General features: G+C 42.7%; 1 protein-coding gene and 1 pseudogene across 1 annotated transcript; both read left to right on the forward strand.

The window, feature by feature from the left end:
* The first annotated feature begins 5,045 nt into the window (after positions 1-5,045).
* Positions 5,046-5,172, forward strand: LOC142190761 (U2 spliceosomal RNA; annotated as a pseudogene).
* A 560-nt stretch (positions 5,173-5,732) lies between these two features.
* Positions 5,733-24,231, forward strand: NOC4L (nucleolar complex associated 4 homolog). The gene is made up of 15 exons (XM_075275001.1): positions 5,733-5,879; positions 8,717-8,837; positions 9,951-10,057; positions 12,875-12,982; positions 13,062-13,208; positions 14,877-14,976; positions 16,698-16,732; positions 16,821-16,871; positions 16,976-17,087; positions 17,183-17,243; positions 18,498-18,608; positions 18,717-18,877; positions 21,448-21,530; positions 22,471-22,584; positions 23,777-24,231. The coding sequence occupies exons 1-15, from the start codon at positions 5,733-5,735 to the stop codon at positions 23,891-23,893; spliced, it is 1,575 nt and encodes a 524-aa protein (XP_075131102.1). The 3' UTR covers positions 23,894-24,231.
* Positions 24,232-26,419: the final 2,188 nt, after the last annotated feature.

The raw sequence follows: 26,419 nt of genomic DNA on the forward strand, positions 1-26,419 counted from the left end.
TAGTCAGCCAGGCTGAATTCCAAGTTGGAGAAAAAAACCCAGTCCTCAAGCTCAGGGAAGGGGCAGACAGGCAACCAAAACGCCCCCTCCCCTGCACCCAACAACTCCTGCACCCAAAAACTCCGCCCACCCTACCCATCCCGTCGGTGCCTGTGATCAGACCTCCTGGGTTTCAAGACCCCTAGGGGGTCTATTAAACGTAAAAGAAAAAAGTAAAAAAAAATATATATATAAAAAAAAGCATGAAAAATTCATATCACCCCCCTTTCCCTAGAACACATATAAAAGTAATTAAAGGGATTCTACCATTAAAATAAATATTTTTCTCACTAACACATAGGAATAGCCTTAAGAAACACAAACCACAAAAAAGGGTAAGTATGACATAATAAACACACTAATAATAAAAATCTCAAAAAATCTTTATTATAATAATTTAACACATACACAAAATAGGACGATGCAAAGAAAGCAAATGTACACATACACAAATGGGTATAATGGATGCCACAGCAAATAGTGGTCCCTGTGAATACTGCTAGTTTCCCTCATGAGCCATAATAAAGTACAAAATACACACTCTCGTATTATGTATTGAAATTCACATAGGTGAGTGTTACCATCATAAACAACTATATAGGACACAAATATAAATTCTGACTCCCAGTATTTTTATGTTCACCCCTAAGGATGAACAATAGATACTATAATATCAATGACTACAGGTCCTATTAAGATTTATCTTACTTCCTGTATACAAAGAGCGGTGTATACATTGCCCTCAGAGGTCTAGTAACCACCATATGTTAGAAGAAAGACATGTTGCAAGTACAAGAAGATTTGTATAGACACTCACCCATGGGGAAGGTAATCAGCAGATCACCAGGGACGGGCACCCACTACCCAAACCCCGACGCGCGTTTCGGCGCAGAGAGCCTTCGTCAGGAGGAGCGGTTACTAGACCTCTGAGGGCAATGTATACACCGCTCTTTGTATACAGGAAGTAAGATAAATCTTAATAGGACCTGTAGTCATTGATATTATAGTATCTATTGTTCATCCTTAGGGGTGAACATAAAAATACTGGGAGTCAGAATTTATATTTGTGTCCTATATAGTTGTTTATGATGGTAACACTCACCTATGTGAATTTCAATACATAATACAAGAGTGTGTATTTTGTACTTTATTATGGCTCATGAGGGAAACTAGCAGTATTCACAGGGACCACTATTTGCTGTGGCATCCATTATACCCATTTGTGTATGTGTACATTTGCTTTCTTTGCATCGTCCTATTTTGTGTATGTGTTAAATTATTATAATAAAGATTTTTTGAGATTTTTATTATTAGTGTGTTTATTATGTCATACTTACCCTTTTTTGTGGTTTGTGTTTGCGCTTTTTGTGGTAAGGACATGTGTTTATAGGGCGTAGAATACATAATGGAACTGATATATTTACGTTTATTTTGTGTTCCGATTTTGCTTTGTGTCTTATAGCCTTAAGAAAGGCTATTCTTCTCCTACCTTTAGATGTCTTCTCCGCGTTGCCGTTTGGTAGAAAGGCTGGTTTTCGTCGGTATGCAAATGAGTTCTCTCGCAGCACTGCGGGCTGTAAGTAAGCGGCCATTTTGTTGTGACCTGTGGGCATTCGCAATCAGTTCTGCCCGAGGCCTAGTAGTTTGAACGCCACCACCGGAGGAAGACGCGTGAAGAGGCCGTTCCTGAAGAAGATGGAAGTGGCGCTCGCAGCATTGGGGGACGCCCCCAGTGATGTTTGAGTGCTGGAGCCCGGCCCCAGTGCTGTGAGAGAACTAATTTGCATACCGACGAAAACCGGCATTTCTACTGAACGGTGGCGCAGAGAAGACATCTAAAGGTAGGAGAAGAATAGCCTTTCTTAAGGCTATTCTTACGTGTTAGGGAGAAAACAAATTTGATTTTAATGGTAGAATCCCTTTAAATACTGTGAAACACATAAACATTAGGTATCCCTGTGTCCGAAAATGCCCGGTATACAAATCTATAAAAATATTTGAAGGGTTTTAACTTCTGTGTTTTAGCTTGGTTGCTAATATTGTTTTTGTTAACCCTCTTTTCCACTTACAGAGCTAGTTTACAGTTAATGTAATTTTATTGGTGTCCAATTTAATTTTTGAAATTTTCCAGTAGCTGCTGCATCCCCCCCCCCTATACTCGAGTCAATAAGTTTTTCAAGATTTTGTGGTAAAATTAGGGGCGTCGGCTTATAACCAAGTATATACAGTACCTCCCAACCGTCCTGGATTCAGTAGAACAGTTCCGAATTACGCGTCCTGCCCTGCTGTTCTAGTTGGCGGGAGGTATGTCCCGGTTTCAACTCATCTCTGAGTTTGCAGATGAGAGTTGAATGCAATGATAAAGCAGGAGACATCCGAGGACAGCTCCTGCTTCACCACTGGTTCTCTGCGTGCTCCGGCCCCGAGAGCTGTAGGCGCAATGTGATAATGTCACTCACATCGGGCCTTTAGTCCTTGGAGCACTGATGTTTTTGCTCAAGTAGGATGAGAAGTGGGAACCATCTCTCACTACAGGGGATGGAGTAGGCAGGAGATGGTAGATAGGGATCTGAGTGACATCAGTGCCCCAGAGAAGCCCCCACCCCCAGTTGTTTTTCTCCAAATCTACAAAAGTGACATACATAACTAAGGTATGTTGTTTATCACTGTAATGTGCTCTGTAACACAGTGGTGAAAGTGGAGTGTGATTGAGGGAGGTGGTAGATTCCCTTAAAGAGGCAGAAGCAGCTAAGGGATAAGATTCTGAGTTCTGGCATTGTCCACTTCTGCTTGGAGCTCTGAATCCCATCCCCTTTCTTCTATTAGTTAGCTCTGCATATCAGAATATACAGCAGACAGGATCAGGCTATTATGCAAAATGTCACAAAAAATATCCCGCGACTTAACAGTCTTGTAAGCTGCAAGCCAAATAAGGCCTGCAGTTCTCAAGACCCTGAGAACACAGTTGAATGTCTAATTCTCAGCATAGGCGGCAGCGTGATGATGTCACAACATCACACCACCTGTGCTGAGACACAGATGTCCTATGGACAGTGAGGAGGCAGCGACTCCTTCCATATAAGGATCGCAGGTAGGTGAGTATAAATTCCAAAAATATGACCTCTCTGTTTACTCTCCAGCCAAGCTCTGCCCCCAGTCTGCTGCTGGAGCTGACTTCTTAAGCCTCCTTGATGAGCAGACTCTATGCAGCTGAGTCGCTGCCGGAACATCCCCAAAGTGTGGACTGGAGGGGCTGGAATGACAGGTCCCACTACCAACCTACCTGTCATTCCTAAAAATCCAGCCCAGTAAACCCTCTGAAATAGCCCTCAGCAGACAGTAGTTATCTGCTGAAAAACGTTCCTTCTGGAGTGTTCTCATCTCACCCACCTTAGTAGTCTGGGTGAGAAGTAAACCCCCTCCATTACCTGACCACCCATCGGCTTACAATGTGTATAGGACAAGGCTGTAGTTACATTACATGGCTGCTATGAGATGAATTACAAATAGAAGGGGCCACAGCGCTTACGCAGGTACCACGGTTCATTCAAACAGCAGATCCTGGGGTCCGGGTATTGGAACCCCAATACTGTGTAAGCGGCCATTTATCTTGTGGCCATTGTGACGAAGCCATTCTGGTGAAACGCATGTCGGGGTGTGTTCTGTGTGGTAAGGTCTTATGATCTGTATTTCATATTTCCATTAGGATCTATTTACTGTTTGATACTTTAATTTGGCTTAGCCTTTTTCTAAGCCTCTCTTTAGCTCATGTCTTTTTCACATTCTTACCTAGCATGTTGTGTACACATTACTAACTCAGTGTGTATCATGATAACATTGTCTTACTTGGATACCTTTATACTTACTATGTATCCGTGCAGTTTCAGAGTCCTCATATCTATATTCCTACATTGTTTTTGGACATATGTTTTATGTATATGTGATCCTGCTGGGTTTTTTTTCACTTCCTTTAAGACTTTTTGTCTTTTGATTAGTTCACATTAGCAGCATTCACATCACCCATGATACCATTGATGTCCACTCTCAGTATGATTTTTTTTCTGACCTTCCTCATTGATTTCAGGTAGCTTTGGTCCCCCTGTCTTATATATTATTGTTTGTTACTACTTGATATTTGTGTATTTTTTATTACACTTCAATAAATATTTAAAGGGATTCTACCACTAAAACACTTTTTTTTCTAGTTACCACGTCGGAATAGCCTTTAAAAAGGCTATTCGTCTCTTACCTGTGGAAGTGCTCTCCGCCGCGCCGTTCGTTCAAAATACCGGTTTGTACCGGTATGCTAATGAGTTCTCTCGCAGCGATGGGGGCGTCCCCATCGCAGGAGCAGCGATGGGGGCGTCCCCATTGCAGCTCAAAAACTGACCACAGCGCCGCCTCTCTGGTCTTCGGTGTCCTCCCTTTGCTTCTTCAGCGTACTGTCGGACACCTGCGCAGTACGCTCTGTTCGACGAAGATTGCTGAACGTACTGCGCATGCGCGAAATTGCGATCCCAGCCATAGTGCGGGCACCGAACTTTCGCGCATGCGCAGTACGTTCGGCAATCTTCGCCGAACAGAGAGCATACTGCGCAGGCGTCCGACAGACGCTGAAGAGGCAAGGGGAGGACACCGAAGACCGGAGAGGCAGCGCTGCGGTGAGTTTTCGAGCTGCAATGGGGACGCCCCCATCGCTGCTCCTGCGATGGGGACGCCCCCATCGCTGCGAGAGAACTCATTAGCATCCCGGTACAAACCGGTATGTAGGGTTCTTCTGTCCGCTTGAGAAGTCGGACATCTTCACTTGCGGACAGGGAAGGACAGGCACGGAGTGCAAAAGAACGCACCCGATGCCCATTTAAGTGAATGACAGGTGTCACGGACACAGCTAGTGTCCGCTCCTAGTGTCCGTGACAGATTTTGAGCGGACACTAGGAGCGGACACTACATGTCGGACACCGACGGTAGTGTGAACGCTCCCTAGCAATTTTTGGTGATTTCTGTCTTTTGACATAGTATTTTGTTCCAAGGCCAGTATCTGTTCTTATCAGTTTAATATCTGATATGTCCCCAATCTGGGCACCGTATAGTAAATGGATTTTTGGAACAGTGAGGTGGAAAAAACTCCATGCGTTGACTTAGTATTGCAACCCCCCCCCCCCCAAAAAAAAAAAAAAAAAAAAAAAAAAAGTACGCACAAAACTTTTTTCCAAAGTGAATTTTATCTTTTGCAATGTATTTGGTCTGTGGACCATTGTAAAGACCCATAAGGAGTGAAAAGGAAAGACAAAGTGAAAAGACGAAGGCAGGCGTTGCCAAAATGCACGTCGGGTGCAAGGCAGCCGCAACCCTCCTCTTTGCCCTCCGCTGTGACAGTTTCTTACATGGGTAAGAAGTATTTATTCCTCTAATGCTGATCTCTATCACCTAAAGGGAGTCTGAAAATCTGCAACAAAAAAACTCTACATTCCTATCTATCCTGGCTGTTGTGTGTGTTCGGGCTGAGCTGCTGCCGGACGGCTCATACACACACATACAGCTATATCTATGTATATGCGCCATCCGGCAGCAGCTCAGCCCGAACACACACAACAGCCAGGTTACCGCCTCGTACTCTGACGTCACACTTTGGTACGCTTCCTTCCGCGCATGTGCATCAGAACGGTATCTTATCCTGCACGTGTGCAAACATGGCTGCGCGCAAGGAAAAGCTTGCGAAACGGGTCTGTAGCAAGGAAAATGACTCGGTGAGGCATGAGCTGTACGCAAAGCTCCGGCAGGTGCTTGAGAACCGGGCAAACGCGAACTTTGTATTTGATATCCTCGAATATATGGAGGTAAGTGTGTGCGTGTCTGTATGTTGGTATTGGCCGCATTGATGTGTGCTTCCGGTTCATGTTAACCCTCTGCATGCCATGATAGATGAGCGAATATATAGCCTGTACCCCGAGCTTTTCTTGGTTCATAGGTCGCCCATGGACTGCTAAAACTATGCCCCTACCTCCTAAGAAGGTTACAAAGACCCCGACAATATTGCTGTACATTATCATTCACATTAGGTTGAAGGAGCTGTGAGGCCTGAGACCCCTGCCAATTCCAAACCACTAGCTGAGCATTAGGCATTTTCTAGCTGCCAATTTTGGATGGAAACCTGGCGGCTCCTATTATGTTATAGGGTAACCGCTTTTTAAGCAGATAAGGACTCCGTTTTTCAGGTTCCCAAGTAGACCCGGATAATGGAGACTTGAACACTAGTGTGATTCAGATTTTTTACTATAATTAAAGGGATTCTACCATTAAAAAACTATTTTTTCTAGGTAACACATCGGAATAGCCTTTAGAAAGGCTATTCGTCTCCTACCTTTGGAAGTGATCTCCGCCGCGCCGTTCGTTCGAAATACCGGTTTGTACCGGTATGCTAATTAGTTCTCTCGCAGCAATGGGGGCATCCCCCAGCGCAGGAGATGCGATGGGGGGCGTCCCCATTGCTGCTCGAAAACTGTCTGCAGTGCCGCCTCTATGTTCTTCTGTATCCTCCCCTTCCTTCTTCAGCTTGATGTCGGACGCCTGCACAGTACGCTCTGTTCGGAGAACTTTGCCGAACGTACTGTGCATGCCCGTGGCCATAGTGCCGACACCGCAATTTCACGCATGCACAGTACGTTCCTCGAAGTATTTGTTTTTGCAGAATTTGTTGCGTTTTTATTTTTTTTGAGCCAAAGCCAAGAATGGCTGCAAAGGGAATGGGAAATATATAGGAAGTTCTTATACTGTTGTGCTCAATCCACCCCTGGCTTTGGCTCAAAAACACGCAACAAAATCTGTAACAAAAAAAAGCTGCCCTTTTGTAACGTGGAGGTTTAGCTTGAGTGTCAGTTATTCATTACTAGCCCCTGCCCACGACTTCGTCTGCGTGTTGATGATCCGCTTATATTCAGCAAATTGCTGCCGTTGATGGTTTGCCTGCTCCGACGTTTCGGCAGCTCTCAAGCTGTCCTGCTGCTGAACATGAATGCCTGTGATTGTTCCGGCATCTCAGCAGCTCACTGGGACATCATATAATCAGGTGTATAAAAAGGTGTTTTCCCATCCAGTGTGTCAGCACTGATGCAGATCAGATAAATTGCAATTGCAGGTACACAATGGACTCAGGGTTAGCTGTGTGTTTACATAAAGAGATAACAGACCCGGCTTTCTCAGCTTGCTGCCATGAGCAGTTTAATATAGTATGTGAACATAAATTCATAACAGTCGTGAAGCCATGTCGTTTACCGGGATAAAAAGTAGCCTATGTGTTAATCGAGGTTACAAACTATCTACGTGACAAATTTCATCCAAATCTGTTTTTTGCATGATCAAGGAACAAACATCCAAACTTTCATATTTATAATATTAGTAGGATATTAGTAGGATGTCTTGATCCGGGTAAGGTTTGGCTCACCTAAAACAAAGCGGGTAATACCTATGTTTATGCTTAGAAGTGATCTGTGGAAATCTGCAGTTACTGGTCTGTCTGTAAAATTTGCAAAGTTGGTTTTCTGTGTACAGGTGAAGAAAGAAACAGAAAATATAGATGTTGTGAGCGCAATCTGCTCTAAGTATCACCATATTGAAGTTCAAATTGTTAAAGACATGGTAGCATATGCTAGGGATACGCACAAAATGCACTCAGCTGTGGTGTAAATGGTGGTTCTGTTTTAATGATGACAATGAAGCAGTATATAATACATTGCATAGGCAGGAGAAGGATTTACTTGCATAATTAGCATAACATGATTGGTGGAGAAGTTGTAACAACAAGATACAAAGAGGCTTTATTAGCATAACCAAAGAAAAATATTTAGTATTGCCAAAGCAAAGAATGGTTGAGGGTAGGAGAAGGGAGTGGGTATGGCATGTGTAGTTTGGGGGGTACGTGCGCCCTTGGGGTCTCATCGTTCTTGTTTGAGACATTTGGGTGTGGGTGGGCGGGCTTAAAGGTCTGTGGTTGGGGGGGGGGTTAATAGTCTTTGAGGTCTCATCTTCCTCTTGTTTGGTGGCAGCTTGACACATATTGGGCAGCGATCTCCACAGTGGTCTCCTCTTCTAGTAGGATGTAGAGTTTCCTCTTCTCGTCTGCAGATGTGAAGTCTGGGATGTGGGCAGAGAGTCTTTCAAAGTAGAGTATTTGGTGCAGTGTAGCAAGAAGTGAGCCTCATCTTTTAGGGCCCCTTGGTCGCAGTGTTGGCACAGTCTGTTTTCCCGTGGCTTGTATGACTACTTGTGCCACCCCCTTTCAATCTCTAGATTGTAGGCACTCAGTAACAATAGTCCTGGCGCGTTTCTATTGGATAAGAAACTGGAGAGAGGTCGCACCCCCTGAAGGCTGAGGGGGGTTGTGAGCTCTCTAAATAAACGTGAAAGACCACATGGCAGGACCACATGTCTGCTATCCAAAATTAAGGTTTACGCAAGCTGACATCCTCCACAATGTGTATTATAAAAAGCCTTGGCACTTTGTCTTCAGCTTCGTTGAAGTTGGTGCAAGAGAAATATGACAAACCTATCATAACTCTGGTAACCGTTACGGTGGGTGTCTTCAGTGGTTACGTGCTCACCTGTACATATATGAAGCTTTGCTGATCCTATGTTTCATGTACACTAATATTAAATATGTACTGCTTGTCTTGTATAGTCTGAACAAGAAGATGTAGTTCTTATGGCAATTCGGACCTGCACTAGGCTCTTTGAAGCCTTACTTGAGAAAGGAGATATTTATATTGGTGACCTTCCAGCTGAAGATGACCGTGATTCTGGTAAGCATAAACTTGAAAGCTGCAGTAGTACTGCTTGGACAACTCCATGGTATCTGATGTGATTTATATTTTAGGCTGTGTTTAGAAGGCAGCTTTCTCTCTATATTTGGTTTCAAAAATAGGGTGGGATTCCATCTGAATATACGGTAGCGAGGAGTCCTTTCCCAAGTACACATTCAGGAGAGTTACATTGGTGTACTATCACTTCTATATGGTTACAAGTGACCACTGAATACAAACTTTTTAATATACCAGAATTCCATTGCTATTTATTAAACTTTCCCTTAGGGTTAGGTTCAAGCATCAGTGGTTATGTTAAGACACTCTGGCACAGATGCATAAAAAAATCACCAGCAAAGTGATGGATTCCATAACAGAAAACCCACAGACACTGTCAGTTGGGGGGTCTGTTGAGTGTTTTCATTTATTTTTTTATAAGAAGAATTTACCAACATCTTTACCAACTCTTAGGGTATGTTCACACTGAGTTTTTTTTTTTGGAATCCGCCTCAAAATCCGCTGCCAAAAATGGCTCCCATTGACTTCAATGGGAGCTGCTTGCTTCTTTTTTCTGCTAGCTAGTAGCGGAAAAAAGAAGCGGTATGCCCAATCTTGCCGCGGATTCCGTGGCTGACTCGGCCGCAGCATCTGTGGCGCGAGACTCCCTTCCGATTAGGCCCATTGATTCGGGCCTAATCCAGACCGGAATGTCGCGACAGGATGCCGGTGCATTGCATTGGCATTCCGTTGCAGTTAGCCACGCAGTATGTTCACATGCGGAATCCATTTTCCACTGTGTGAACATACCCTTAGAGGGTCAAGTTAGTATATCAAACACCAAAATGAACTTTGCTGATTGCTTGGAAATGGTTGGGGCAAGAAAAAATTCCAACTGCATCGTAATGAGTGGGGAGGAGTCTATTAAAGGATGCCCTATGAGGTATTTATGGGGGACTACAGTGCAATGGCATTCGACTTTAGGGCACCATTTTCTTCTATTCATTTTGAAACTTCACATGTTTACATTTTCAGTACATTGAGAATAAACGTGAACGATTTTCTGCTTCATTAAATATTTGTGGAAGTCATTTATGCAAATGTTTGTTTGGACAGATTCACTGAGTGCTGAAGACAAGTACAAGATTTGGATGCGGGACCGTTATAACAGCTGTTTGTCACGTCTAGTGGAGTTTCTGTATTCTGATTTTATTGATGTTCCGGTCAGTATGGCTATCAAGATCTTCAAACCTTTTCTGGACCATCCATAGACTATAATCAGTAATGGTGAACCTTTTAGAGACCGAGTGCCCAAACTGCAACCCAAAACCCACTAAATTATTGTGAAGTGCCAACATGGCAATTTAACCTTAATACTGTGCGGATCCACAATTGCGGACAGTTATGGATCCATAAATTATAGCCATGTGAATGGGGTTTTACACAGCTTTCAATAATACAAACAACTTAGTACTAAATGTAAAGCTCTCTGCATTTAGTACTTTGAACATTAAATGTTCACTATTTACATTGTACAGGATCTGTTTTATAATGACCGAGCAATGTTATTACATCTTGTACTAATATCAAGTCTGCTATAAAACAGATACTGTGTGATATAAATAGTGAAGGGACCCCAGACAGTATTATATGCAACCGCAGTGCACCCCCTACAGTATTATATGCTACACAGTAGGTCCACCACACAGTATTATATGCTCCATAGTAGCCCTGCCACAAGATTATATGCTCCACAGTGGCACCCACACACAGTATTATATGCTTATCAATATTCCCCCGCAGTATTATATGCTCCTCAGTACCCCACACATACAGTATTATATGCTCCTCAGTACCCCACACATACAGTATTATATGCTCCTCAGTACGCATCCCCCAGTATTATACGCACACACATTCACCTACTCTTATACTTACCCATGAAGAGCCACTGACGTCCACTTCTTTTTGTTTGCGGGCATTGATGACTCACGTCATTGCGCCTGCTCTGGGGTAGAAGTCAAACTCTGCAGTTAGTGTAGGCCGCGGTCACGCGATCTGCGGCCTACACTGACAGCTTTCAGCTGTATGTGCATTTGCACATACAACTAAAGGCAGCCATCGCTCATCAATGGGGAATCATATATCGGATTCCCCGTTAGTGAGCGATCCGGGCTACCACATGTGTGCCAGCATAGACTGCTTTGCGTGCCATAGGTTCACCATCACTGGATTATATACATCCAGGTGGTTCCTTACTTGTTCTGAAAGGATGTACCGTTAAGTCCTTGCAGTTTTCAGTAATTGCATGAAATCGTTCAGCTGCTGAAATGGGGAGCCGGCTGTATCTATAGCGGTGCTCCCCTAGAGAACACTGGGAAGGTTTATTACCTTCCTGAGGGAGAAAGCCCCACCTTATAGGCCTCATAACTGCACATACAGTAGTGTTTGGTGAACATCTCTATATTATACTTTCCTTATTAACCTGTTGTTCTTTTAGTAGAAAATAGGTCCCAAGGTTCTTAGCGACATATTAACTAATTTAGCATTGAAAGGGAGAGTCTATCTATACACAGTGTACTGCCGTTATGTAAATATGTAGCAGTTTCCAAAAGGGGGTTGTCGCATCAGATAACTGTATCTCCAACAATGGTTCATATAAAGAGTGAGATTCTCCACTTTCATATGCTATCAAGATCACTATTTAAAAACAACATTGCTGACTGTCTTTATGTACAGCATGAACTGTTCTAGGTTGGTAGAACCACTCTTCTAGATGATGTAAAGCTGCTTATACAGCTATTTAACGTGACATTTTACCCCCTTTGTCTGCTGCTACATCTGTGCATACATGACAGATTATCTTTGGCAAAGCTTAGAGTATTACTAGGGAGAACTTTAGGACCTTTTCTCTACTGAAAGGGGAAGCATAGTGGCTTGTTCTGCTGAACAGACCCTAGAAGGTACCAGGGATAAGTAGTTATATGGTAGCCGCTTACTCCCGTATTCTGCCCGAGCTTTGAGTCTTTTGAGAAAATGCATTACAAATGTTTGTCATTGCCAAACTGGGTTAAAGTATATTATGAAAATATTCACCAAACACCCCTCGAGAAAAAAAAAAAAAAGTGAAACCACACTTGCACCTTAAGGTATAATAGGAAGGTGTAGAGAAGGGGTAGTATTAGACAATGTTCAATCTGTGTCATGTTGCTGATTTCATCCTTTTAAAATAGCAGATTCACTTTTAATCTATTTCTCCAGAATCTCTGTATAAATATAGTATCTTTTTAGATTAATGTAGTAGGCTATGCCATTCTGCCTGACAAAGTAGGTAGCTTAGGTTCTGTCTCAGACTTCAGAGCTGAACTATCACTTCACGGTGCTAGAGCTATGTCATACATCCTATAATGTATGGTGGGCTATGTTGTAAGTATTCTTACACATTGAGAACTACAATGAAAGTTGTCAGAAATTACAAGTCAGTGTCTTGGTCTGAGAGATTATTGAGTTTATAGTTGATTTGTAAGAAATTCTATTAAAGAGGACCTTTCACATCCTGGGGCGCATGCAACGTAATACACTGCTAGAAAGCCGACAGTGCGCTGAATTCAGTTCACTATCGGCTTTCTTGTTCTGTGCCCCCGCTGAATAGCTATCGCTGCCTCTCCTCACAGTAGTGTCTATTACGCTGTACTGTGAGAGGGGTCGTGTCTGTATAGTGCGGGGGGCGTTCCTCACCGCTCAGTGTCATGGCTGGGTGGTAAGGAATGCCCCCCCTCTCACAATACAGCGCAATAGACGCTACTGTGAGGAGGGGCGTTCCTGACAGACTGTTAGAAACGCCCTTCTCACACTGAAGAGCTATGGTAATGGCAACGATAGCTCTTCAGTGGGGGCACAGAATGGGAAAGCCGAAGTCTGCTTTCTAGTGATGTATTACACTGCATGTGCCCGAGGACGTGAAAGGTCCTTTTTAATAGACATGTCTATCTTAACCTGATGGCCAACTAAGATCTAGCTGATCTCGTCTCTTGTTACAGGCAATGGCATTGTGCATGCTCATGAAATTTGTCCAGCTTGAAGGAAAGTTCCCTTTGGAAAGTGCCACTTGGAAAGACAGTTACCGTTTTCCACGTCACTTGTTGAAGGTAAGGCCCATTGTGAAGTTGTAAAACTGTTCATTGTACTTTGGTTACTGTTTGTTGGCTTACATAGTTTTCCCTTTAGATTGTTATAGATGGCTTGCTGTACAAAAAGGACACTACTGGCCATGTAATAGATCGGTTCAAAGAATTTCTTGAATATGATGATGTCCGTTATTACACCATGTCATTGATCAATGAAAGTCTTGCACAAGCCCAGAACACTAAGGAGGTAAGTTGGTCAGAATTTGACTATGGTTGTAGTATTATTCTGGATGCCTTTCATAGTAAAGTCAGTATGATTTGATAGGGAGAAAGCTCTATACAGACACTGAATGAGGAGAGGAGCTTAGAAATTCTCTGAAACAACAGAATGCAGCTGAAACTATTGTATCAAACTGCCTGCAATGTGATCATTGGATATTATGAAAGTCAGTTTACTGTGCATTGCAAATTTATTGGACATTTACAGGGATTCTACCATTAAAACCTATTTTTTTGTGGATAAGACGTCGGAATAGCCTTTAGAAAGGCTATTCGTCTCTTATCTTTAGATGTGATCTCCGCCGCAGCATTCCTTAGAAATACCGTTTTTTACCGGTATGCAAATGAGTTCTCTTACAGCGATGGGGGTGGGCCCCAGCGCTGAAAATGCGATGGGGACGTCCCCACTGCAGCTCGAGAACACGATCCTGTGACGCCTCTATCTTCGGCTAGATCCTCCCCTTCTCTGTCGTCTTCCTCCTGCGTCACCTCTGACGCCTGCACAGTTGGCTCTGCCAGTGAGACACCATTGAACAGCAAGAGCGGCCTCCCAAAAATGGCCGGCATGCGCGGCGGCGATCACATCTAAAGGTAAGAGACTAATAGTCTTTCTAAAGGCTTTTCCGACGTCTTATCCACAAAAAATAGGTTTTAATGGTAGAATCCCTTTAAGTGTACAAGTGTATGAAATGAATGAGATATATGTAATTTTGATTAAAAAATAATGAAAATTTCTGTGAGAATTTCTGACTATTACCCGTTTGCTCATCCATCGCTCCTTGATGTTGGTTCCTGTGTCCTATACTTCTTACTGGGTAGGCAATCTACCAGTAACCATGTGACTGCCAAGTAGAGCAGAGCAGTTGGGAGCACATGAGTCAACAAAGTACTGTCTTCCTAAACATAGTTATGGAATCAATAGGCCAAACTACAGACTGATTCATGCTCCGGCTCCAACTGCTGACAGCCATAGTTCTTCAGAAGCAGTAAAGTCCCTCTAATTCATTAAAAAGCTAGTGATTCTATTTGTATGAAAGTTAATATGTATCAAACTATACAATATCAATAATTGTATAAAATTTAAATAATCATTTTCATTGAAGTCAGATCTCTTCTTTCATCTTCACCAAAATTTCTAAGTATTCCTACACTACAGTACCAGACTGTTGCCCTACTTTTTATCATACGATGTGAATAGTTTTCTACTTCAAGTTCATTTCCAAGAATCTGAAGTCTTACTTGATCCTGCATGTATAAATATAATCCTATAATTCTGCAAGCTGTGTAATAAAACACACAGTATGTTGCCATACAACTCCTCCTGTTGGTTTATCAGAAGCAGGAAAGGAGCAGCACACACTGTAAATAGGGCATTGTGCTGTGAGCAGGCATGTCCGCTTTTTATATGTGCTGCTGGTGGACACAACCTAGAGTAACCCATATTTAACAGCGAGCACCTTGTGTAGGTTGGATTGGCAGATAATTTCACCCAAGCTTTTCTGTTAATACATTTACTTAAGGATATTAGTATTTTCAGATATCGAGGTTAATAGTACTGGGTATCAGTACTGAAACCTATTTACACTAACGCACATATAGGATAGTAAAAATGTTTTTTGTTTGTTTTTTTTTCCAGCCCATTCCACTTATGTTCCTGGAAAATGTTATATGGCTTCTTTCGGTAATTAATATGCCAGATGATGGTGAATTAACAAACTACCTCATAACACAAAAAGGTAGGAATACATTTTATATGTGTTGCGATGTGTGATAAATGTGTGGGTTGTTTAAAAAAAACAACAAAAAAAACGCACTGATACAACGTAAAAATAGATTTCCTCACAGTGGTCAATGAAGTTGCAGTTTTTCAGATAACCTCTGAATAGTTGCAACACCATCACTTTTTCTTTTGCGCTTCATAGCAAACTCACAATATAACTAAGAGTTCAGTGTTTATCTATAGACAGGTTTGCAGTTCTGTAAGTTGAACATGGTGTGTGGAAGGTAGCTCGGTAGCAGCAATGGTGCGGACCCAACCAGTCAGAGACAGGGACACAAAATCTGTAGAAAACGGGTTTATTTACACAAATAAACATTTTGTACCTTCACGTCAGGTACAAAATGAGCAAAATAAAATACAGCCTTAACTTCAAAACAATAAGCACTAACTGTACGGGTGGCTTACTACCAGCCACACGAATCGACAAAAAGTGTGCAATATAGTCTCACCAGACTCCGTGTCAGGACAGACCCAGGTGCCTCCTCTCCTCCCACGATCTGCCCTGAAGTGCAGGCTCTGCAGCCTTTTATGGCCCAGTAACAAGCCCAGGGCCCACACCTGGGGCTGAGGCCTATTCCAGACCTGGACCACACATGTCAGAAATCTGGGGGAGATATACCGTGACTCCAGCACTGCCTGTCTCCTTCTCACAATGGTCATAAGGTTATTTTTGATTTTGTTTACCATTGGACACTAAAATTAACTCTTACTATTATCCCTAATCCCAACTTCCCACCACATCTTGTACTTGTGGCACCTGCCTCCCCAAAGCACACACAAAAGAAATCTAAAGCTATACTTGTCGCTGTGAAGGTACAGTTTTGAGGTACTTTCCTTCTCTGGTTGCCAGCTAGCAACTCCGACTTAATCATGTGCTGCTTAGCAAGCAGTGTGGTGATGGAGCATATTCATTAACCCTTTACCGACACCCGTCATACTATTACAGTGAAAGTTGGATGTTTAAATATGGTGCTCAGGAGCTGAGCTGCTGCCATAGCCACAGAGTCTCCACTGTATTATACAGAGGAGACATGGTGCTTATACCTGCGATCTGAGCGGTATTAACAGTTTCATTTTTGGGCCCCCAAAGTTAAAAAAAAAAAAAAAAATTCTTACCCAGCGCAGCTTTCTTTCTTCTTGGGTCCAGTATGATGGCTTTCGCGTGACAATATTGCCGCATGTTTTAACTATATGCCTGTTGAAGCTTGTCTTTGGCAGGCCTCAATAGGCATGTAGCTGTTTGCCTTTTTTTTTTTTAATAAATTGCCGCATTTTCCCTAGTTCTCAAAAATAAACAAAGATGAGTGTAAGCAAACTATGCATCGCCACAAAGGGGTTAATACATGAATAGATAGTAGCACCATCAAAAGTGTAAAGCTAAAGATTGCCCCCTTTTACAGCAAAGGGTGTCAGTCAAATGGTAATTGGTTATGGTCACATAATATTATAGTCTCCTCTGAAAACAAGGAGGTTCCATCTGTCAAGTCAGTAGTTGTTCTTTTGGGCCATTTCTTAGACCTGTTGATCGGACAGAGAAAAATGCTCTGTAGTCAGACTTCAACCGGTAAATTTCCTTTATACTTATATGGATTTGCTATAACATTGGTGTTAATAAAATGAAGTTTTTGTTCTTGTAATATTTTGACTGTTTTTTTTTTTTTAATGTTTTTAACTTAGAAAAAATAGATGATTGGAAGCCAGCAAAACTGAAGGTAAATCCAATAGTACAGTGTACTAATGTGTACAATGTTACTTCTAGTTTGTTGGCTTGATAGTAATAGTTCATGCTTTATCTTATAGGAGCATAGGAAGATCTTTGAGCGAGTCTGGATGGCCTTCCTAAAGAACAAGGTATGTTCTCCGGGCCTGGTTTATTTTCCCAGAACTACATGGTTGTCTTCTTTTGTGTTGTCATCATTTTAAGGAAATTCTGATATTTACTATTTGGCTTCCAGCTAACTGTGAGACAGTACAAGAAGGTGCTCTCCATGCTTCATGATTCCATATTGCCTCACATGCTTAAACCTGCTTTGATGATAGACTTCCTTACTGCGGCATATGATATTGGTGAGCAGACATAAGACGTATAGCTTACATTACAGCTAGAATATACTACAGGTTACTTTCTAAAAAACGCCTTTGTTTTTTGAACACTTGCTCAGGTGGATCCATAAGCCTTCTTGCACTAGATGGACTTTTTTACCTGATTCACCATCATAATTTGTAAGTAATGGATTTGTTACTATTTGTGTTAGTGATATTATCACATTGCTGTGGGACACAAATGTCATTTATTTCTTAATATTTTTATGTGGTAAAGTATCCCTACAATTGTAGACTTGTAAAAAGCTGTTATGCTTTTTATGTATCACTGAGTAAAAAATAAATCGTGGGGGGAGAAGCAGACCAGGACAGGATCCGTTTTTCTGTAACTCAAGGCAGAAATCTGGTCTGTTATACCTGAAATCTCTTCCGGTCCCTGAGATTACATTTCACTTCAGGTACATGGGGCCTCCCAACATGTGCAACTAAGAAGCTGGGCCTTTTAGTAATCCTAGCATCTATAGGCTGGCAGAGGAAAAGCCAATCTTAAATCCCCCTCCTTCCCACAGGGTGTATTGATAACCATAATAAAATGCCTTAACGCTTGTAGGGAGTGTTCACATGTTATGAGCTATCTGCTTTCTTAACGTACACTATATATCAGCTATCTCTACTATCTTTTGGCCTCACATGCATGTAACTGTTAAATATCAATTCTCTTACAACTGTATGCACATATATTTAAAAAAAAAAAGTGCTCCTATGTGGTAATAAAGACAGACATTGCAGAGGTAGGACCTGCATCCGTCAGGTATTTATTGCATATCCTGTGAATATTCTATAAGTGTTGGGGATGAGAACACCCCTTTAAAGGGATTCTACCACTAAACCAACATTTTTTTTCTAATGACCACGTCAGAATAGCCTTAAGAAAGGCTATTCGTCTCTTACTTTTAGACGAGGTCTCTGCGGCGCCGTTCCTTATGGCCGGTGGCCATTTTTGGGACTCCGCTCTTGCTCTTGTAGTTCAATACAGGAGCGCACTGCGCAGGCATCGGAGATTGGACCGAGACGGAAGAAGGAAGAGGCGGGGTTGCAGCTGAAGATGGAGGCGGCGCTGGAGTGAGCTCTTGGGCAGCAGTGGGGACTCTCCGATCGCCGTTTGAGCGCTGGGGCCCGCTCTCATTGCTGCGGAGAACTCATTTGCATACCGGTTAAAACCGGTATTTCTAAGGAACGGCGCCGCGGAGACCACGTCTAAATGTAAGAGACAAATAGCCTTTAAGGCTATTCCGATGTGGTAATTAGAAAAAAATGTTGGTTTAGTGGTAGAATCCCTTTAAGAAGTACAGTTTGCATAATGTATAGCTTGTACAGTTTGTCAGCTGCAGCCACTACCCATCACTGATATGTATGTTCTGTTTGATCTTTCAGGGAATATCCAAATTTCTATAAAAAGCTGTACTCCCTGCTGAATCCTTCAGTGTTTCTTACGAAATACCGTGCCCGCTTCTTTGAATTGGCTAACTTGTTCTTGTCATCTACGTAAGATTTACAACACCTTTATTTAAGAACTAAACTCTCCTAATTGGCAGTTACATGGGACTTCTCTGCAGCAGCTTACAATTTACATTCCTTTATGTGTTCTTCCAGGCATTTACCTGTGTACCTTGTTGCTGCGTTTGCCAAACGCCTTTCACGACTGTCTCTCACTGCATCGCCACAAGCCCTGATGATGATTATTCCATTTATATGTAACCTGATCCGGAGACATCCAGCTTGTCGACCCCTCATCCATCGACCCGCGGCGGAAGGTTAGACCTATCCTCAGACATGTTAGGACTTTTTGTTGCCAAATGATATTACAGCCCCAAAGAGACCAAGTGCATTGTATGCATTCTTGTGTACTGTAATAGTTCAAATTAACCAGAAGGGCCCCAGAAAGTCTTGCGTAACCCTGGCCATAAATTTCATATTTTAAAAACCTGACCATGGAGCATTATGTCAAACAAAGTAATTTTCCACAAATCAGTGTGTTAGTCCACATTAGAACGGGAAAATTGTCCGGTTTTGAGAGCCTTTGAACAAGGCGTCGTCTTTGGTGTTACACTAGCTGGGGCCAATATTTTAGAAGCTGCCAATCTTGTGGGGTTTTCTTGTGCAATGGTGTTATGAAAAAAAGAAAACATTCCATGGACTTACAACTCATCAGCTAAAGGAGTCTTAGGCGAATGTCAAGAATCATTTTGACAAACAAGTGCACAGTGAAGTAAATTGCAGCCAAATAAAACACTGATACTTCAGTTTACAAATCTGGAAACACAACTCATTGTTGGATTGTAACAGCCGATTACTAGTTAGTGTCATTGCTGCTGTCGAGAGACAGAAAGGCAAGATCCCAAAATTGTGCCAAAGCTGCATCCCAGAGCATTAGGAGACATTGCCTGGTACTGTTCTGATGGGAAGGTCAGAATTTGGTGAAAGTCACATGAATCGATGATTTATATAGTTCAGGATAGTGGAGATGGAAAGTTTTGTTAGCACACCCTGTGTTCCCTGATACCTGTGCGTAATATCTATATTTGTTTTCCTCCCTACATTTCTTAATTGCACCTTTATCATGTAAAGGAGTATATCCATACAACATGCCCTAAATTCTCTGTTCTGCATTCTTCATAATCCTTAACTCCTGGGCACACCACGATGTAACTGTATGTCCTGGAGAGAGCTTCATTAGCGCATCAGGACATACAGTCACATCCCAGCTCTGGGTCTTTTCTCTAGCAGGGAGTATGGCTGGGCATCTGAAGCTTAGCTGTTGCCGGCAGCTGAGACTCTCATGTGACTGATGAGGGACCACTACAAGTCTCCCCTCTCTAGCGATCACTGTGATTGGTGAGTCTGTACAGACCCACCATCCACAGTGCAGCTGTGTCCAGTACTGATCCTGGGGCAGTCATAACTGACAGTGTCCCAGAACAGGGTGATCAGAATATGTGCTCTATAACACAGCTGATTCTCCGATATGATCAGCAAGAGACCTGTCACATTCTTCAGTTGCCAGCGATCACTCACAGCCAGACAGCAGGGGCTAGGAGAGATGAGTATTCATTTCTGTTGTGTGTTTTTATTATTATTATATTATTAGCTATACCCGCGACTTTGTCCGCGGCCCCTCACCCGTTGTGTGAACCACCTGCAGCGTGACCTGTGGCCCCCACGCCCCTTCCCTTGCAGCCGTCGCAGGCCCCTCCCACACCATCGTGGGCCGGGACCCCACGGCCCCGCTGCTGCGCCTCCGGCCCCCCTCCCTTACCCCCCACCCGCACCTACATCTACATCCTACATCTCCCTCCCCCACCCCCTTCCCAACCCCCACCACCCGCACCTACCACCTCTTGTACACCCCCTCCCCTAACCAACCTACTGATACCTGTACCCGCATCACTCACCATGTAGATGCTGGGAGGTCTGTGTATCGTGGCCGCAACATCAGCCAGCATGTGTGGTCTTTCCCGAGACATCTGTTTTCCAGTACGCAGGTACGTGCAGCTGGCTCCGTTAGGCCTGGTTGCGCTGCTGCATGCTACGCCGGCATGAGGCAATGTGTGGCCAGCTGGCATGTCAGCGGCGTTTGGGTACATGCGGGCAGCCACCATGTTCAGCAAAGTGCACTTGCGCACTGGTCACGCCCACATTTGGCGCAAACCTATGGGGCCACTGTGCTGGCTCCCTATCCCACCCACACACCGCCATGCACCAATAGGAGTTGCGTGTGACTACCTACGCTCACGTCATGTCAGGGCCGACAGCGGAGCAGGAGACAACTTTTGAGGGTCGCAGTGGCGATTTGGGGTGAGTGAGACACATTTAAAGTAGCCTATTTTTCCTTCCTGGCCAATATGTATGTGTGTGTGAAATTTCAAAGAAATCCATTCATCCATTCGGGTGTGATTGATGAACAAACATCCAAACACACCAACTTTCACATTTATAATATTAGTAGGATTATTATATTATTTATCTCAGGATCCATAAGAGCTATTGAGATAGCCTTGGATTCATTTTGAAGATGAGATTCTCCTGATAATTCTTAGAGATCAGGAGCAATTCACCGTTGAAAACTCTATTGGGCACAGGGCAAGGATGTGTGTAGCATTGTACACAATGTTACATGTTGCATATATGACTTAAGTAAACATGTTATTTATCTTGTACTCCTTCTAGTACATGGAAAACCCCATACTACCTAAGCTGAGGGTGTGGTGAATGTTTAAACTTGTGAATGTGGTTTGTGGGTATCAAGAAGTTAAGTGGTGATGAAATAACTGTAAACTATATTAGGTTTTGTGCAAATAAATGATGATTGTTTTACTTGCTTTAGATTTGGCATCAGATCCATTTATCATGGAGGAGGAAGATCCAGCTAAATGTCGAGCTTTGGAAAGTTCTCTGTGGGAGCTGGAGGTAAAACTACAGTTACTATATGCTATTATTTAGAACCTAAGGTGATGCGTAACAATGAGCTGTCCTGTGGTGTCCATGTGAGAATCCTCCTCCTGCTACAGTTTAGCTACACTTAAGGGATTACCTTCTTAAATGGGTTATCCGTGAATAGAAGAACATGGTGGCCTTCTACCGCATCTGCCCAGAGGTTCTGTGTGGTAATACAGACTAGCTCCATTTAGAAACAATAGAGCTAAGCTGCAATACCAGACACAACCTATGGACTTTTGTAGGACTGTTTGTAAGACAGCAGCCGTGTTTTACTAATCCTGTACAACCCTTTTAATCATTCGTTGGAATGAAAATTTCCTCATGCCATTCTGATCCACAGCAAGCCGTTGCTGAATTCAGGGTTCTGTAAGCCAAACTACTGATTCACGCTCTTTCCAGTTCAAAGTGGTTCATTTAAAAACTAGCGACTGATTTCCTATTAAAGTAAATCTATAATATTTGTATTCATCTAATTTATACTATATCAAAAATTTGTATAACATAAGAATAATTAAGCATTCTTCTGAAGCCTGAGTCGGTAATTGTTTTCCTACTCCCCCCCCCCCCCCCAACCCATCCCATCCCCCGGGCTATACATTACATCCTCAGAAGGTACTGTAGTTACCCTAGATGTTGACTTGTGGTTTATCAACCTTTGAATGAAATTAAACCTTTTAGTAGCCATTAGAGGGAGCTTTATAAGTTTGCTGCATACTGTTATATATTGAACTCAATAGCGGCACAGCAAGCTCCCTCTAGTGGTGGCTGCTGGCAGCTAGTATGTTATTGCTTCGAAAATCTGACTTGATCTGATTTTATAGTAAACCTGAATTAATCTAACTGAACTACACTATTTCTTTTCCCTTTTACATCCCTGATCTTAATATGAGCTCCCTTTTATTAACACCAGGCTCTGCAGAATCATTACTACCCAAATGTTGTGAGAGCTGCTAATGTTATTAGCCGAGCCCTGTCCGCACAAGAGACTGACATTTCTGAGCTTCTGGAGCTGTCGTCCGTTCAGGTAAGGAAAACTGGCTCATGTGCCTACACTGGGAATTACCGTATTAGCAAATCTCTTTGCTGTCGTTTCCTAGTAACTAATTCCAGTTGATCAGTTGATGATGTCTGTATTTATACAAAGAGACTAAAGTGATTGAAAGAAATCTGTTCCAGCCACAGGGGATGCATGCATGAATAGCAATATTTAGATCTACACACAGGATGCGAGACACTATGACTAAGCTATAAGGTCCCTTTATGCTGGCCATCAATCAGGAACACCAGCCTTTGCATGAATGGTTGTCCCCGACTATTGGCCTATGCTGAGTGTATCTTTTATGCAGGTACAAAAATCAACTACCTGCGTAAACAGGATGTACTGCCAACAGAATGCAAAGTCTATGGAATACCTGTAATTGGCCATGCAGACATAGGGGAAGTCAATTCATAGCTAAAGTATCATACTTGGCAGGTTTACAGAACCTTATGCAGGTTATGCGGTTTGTTCCCGCTAGCGTCTGATTCAGCCGTGCTGTCTGCCCCGCGGCAGCACCCTCTGGACTAGGCCCATTAATTTGGGCCTACTTCGGAGTGGGAAGCCGCGACTGTCGGAAGCCACGGCAGGCACGTTCTGGTCCTATTCTGACCAATCAGGACCAAAATACGCTGTCCTGTGCCCCATGTGAACGGGCCTAAGGCTTACATTGAGGTATATAAAGAGCTGAGTGAATTGACTTTGGGACCCATTTTCTTGCCAATGAGCGAGGAAAGAGATTTTTTTTTTTCCCTGGACATTACCCTGGCCTTTATGCATTACTTCTGCATGCAGAAGACGGAAAGCTGTCAGACCGGGTCCGGCCGTGAGCGCCGGTGAGTGTTTTATGCTCTCTGCGGCGAAACCTCTTCTTTTTTTTTTTTTTTTTTTAAATCGGACATAGAGTACTGCATGTCCAATTTTAAAAAACTGTTTCGCTGCAGAGCGCATAAAACGCTCACCGGCGCTCACGGCCGGACATCTTTCAAACCCATTTAAATTAATGGGTATGAAAGAGTCCTGCAGGTTTCCGTCTCCTGCTCAGTTTTGTGCAGGAAACGGAAACCTGCATGAACAGAGACCGGGCGCAGATGTGAATGAGCCCATAAAGTGTTTTTGTCAGATTGTTAAGGAGATATTGTGAATATATATCATAAATTTTATTTTCTATGTGTTACAGCTTGTTGAGAAAGACATGAAGAAGAAATACCATACTGTGCCTTTGGAGTTTGAACCTGCTCAAGGTTTTCTTGGCAAGAAGCATGATATCACCGCAGACCACTTTTCTCTAAAATAGAAACCGGTTTTGTGCAAGGTTTCTTTATGAACTATCAGAACATTGTCCTTTATATGTAATACATTTCTTATGGTTATGACAAGCTGTGCTGTGTAATTTTTTTATAATTAGATTTAATACTATATCTGTTGGAATTTGCCTGTGCTGTTGCATAGCAACGTTCTAGGCATGCTTTAGGGGACAAGTGAATGTCTCCATCATTCTGTTTGATCCACGGTTGTCCTTCCATCTGCTATTCTGTTCCAGGGCTATTGCTATGGGGGCAACTATTACCCTCCCTGCCAGCAAATCTCTGCAAGCTTAATGGCGGCAGCAAGATGGGTAAAGCAATCATATAAATAGCTACAAAGGAAAGAAAACATTTTATGAATAGGTTGAGTTAAGGGGTTAATACTGTTCTGCTCGAGTTTTCTATAGAGATATTGTGGCTTCAGGAAGTAAAGGTTCATTATATTTATTGTCTTATTTGTCCCTATTGGTGTACATAATGACAACTCATGGATTAGGGGCTACTGAGTATATCTGAGCATGGAGCACTGAAGAGTGAGATTTTCATTGGAGGATCTTTGTTCTGCTAATTTGTTCTGCTCAAACTGGTAATTTTTTTTTTTTTTTTTTTTTTAAATAAAAACATGCTCATTCAGAAACCAGTGAGGCAATTTACATACCTAAAGGTAGGTGTAAAATAGCATTTCTAAAGCCTATGCAAGGATATGCTTAGTTATAGATGACTATGCTGCAGCTCACACTGACATGATGGCACTTGCTGAGAAGAAGAAAGCAGTCAAGTTCTGCATTATCCTTTTAATGTAACTCCTATTACTACTGGGGGGGGCGGGGACCGACTCTGATATGCGATTGTCCCCACATAGTCACAGCAACAGTTGGGACAATGTGTCACTCCACAGCAAGAAGCAGGAGGTTAGTGCTCACCACAAAGCCTCCATACTTGAACCTCATTATTGTCAGATCACAAACAGACCCTGGATTTGTAGCTGAAGACTATATAGTTCCAGTCTAGTCTTGTTCACTACAAATGAAGTTGCTGGTGACAGGGGAAGTAATGGCCCTGTGACACCAAGTTTCCTTCTTCTAAGTGCCTGGAATGATTTGGGCAGAGATGGGTGTGTAATGAAGATGCCACCTGTGTATGGATGGTGGACAAGTAAACTGTGTGCGCTTGTCAGTGGGTAAAACTACCCTCTTTCCCTAAAAATAAGACCATGTCTTATATTAATTTTTGCTCCTGAAGACAGACTAGGTGTTATTTTCAGTGGATGTCTTATTTTTCTATGAACGAACAATAATTCACATTCACGTATCTCTCCCCATCTCACTTGTTTATTTTCACCAGATAAACCAATATAACACAAAATTTAGCAACAAACATTTCTGAAAACAAAAAAAAATTCTGTGACTAATATAGCCACCTTTCTTTATGATGACACTTAAAAGCCTTCCATCCACAGATTCTGGCAGTTGCTTGATCTATTTACAATCCACGTTGCGTGCAGAAGCCACCACAGCCTCCCAGACACTGTTCTGAGAGGTGAACGGTTTTCCCTCCCTGTAGATCTCACATTTTATGAGGCATCACAGGTTCTCTATGGGGTTCAGATCAGGTGAACAAGGGGGCCATGTCATTATTTTTCCTTCTTTTAGACCTTTACTGGCCAGCCACGCTGTGGAGTATTTGGATGCATGTGATGGAGCATTGTCCTGCATGTAAATCATGTTTTTCTTGAACGATACCAACTTCTTCCTGTACCACTGCTTGAAGAAGGTGTCTTCCAGAAACTGGCAGTAGGTCTGGGAGTTGAGCTTCACTCCATCCTCAACCCAAAAAGGTCCCACAAGTTCACCTTTGATTATACCAGCTCATACCAGTACCCCACCTCAACCTTGCTGGCGTCTGAGTCTGAGTGGAGCTCTCTGCCCTTTACTGATCCAGCCTCGGGCCCATCAAGAGTCACTCTCATTTCATCAGTCCATAAAACCTTAGAAAAATCAGTCTTAAGATATTTCTTGGCCCAGACTTTGATGTTTTATCTTATGCTTCTTGTTCAAAGGTGGTCATTTTTCAGCCTTCCTTACCTTGGCCATGTCCCTGAGTATCGCACACCTTGTGCTTTTTGATACTCCAGTAACGTTGCAGCTCTGAAATATGGCAAAACTGGTGGCAAATGGCATTTTGGCAGCTTCATGCTTAATTTTCCTCAATTCATGGGCAGTTATTTTGCGGTTTTTTTTTTTTTTTTAATCAACACGCTTCTTGCTCCCCTGTTGGCTATTTGCCATGTAACGCTTGATTGTTCGGTGACCACGCTTCAAAAGTTTTGAAATTTCAAGACTGCTGAATCCCTCTGCAAGACATCTCACAATTTTTGACTTTTCAGAGTGTCAAATCTCTCGTCTGACTCAATTAGCCAAAGCAAAGGAAGTTGCCTAATAATTAAGCACACCTTTATAGGGTGTTGACGTCATTAGACCACACACCTACTCATTACAGAGATGCAAATCACCTGA

The sequence above is a fragment of the Leptodactylus fuscus genome, chromosome 1 (genome assembly GCF_031893055.1).
Source record: "Leptodactylus fuscus isolate aLepFus1 chromosome 1, aLepFus1.hap2, whole genome shotgun sequence".
Lineage (NCBI taxonomy): Eukaryota > Metazoa > Chordata > Amphibia > Anura > Leptodactylidae > Leptodactylus > Leptodactylus fuscus.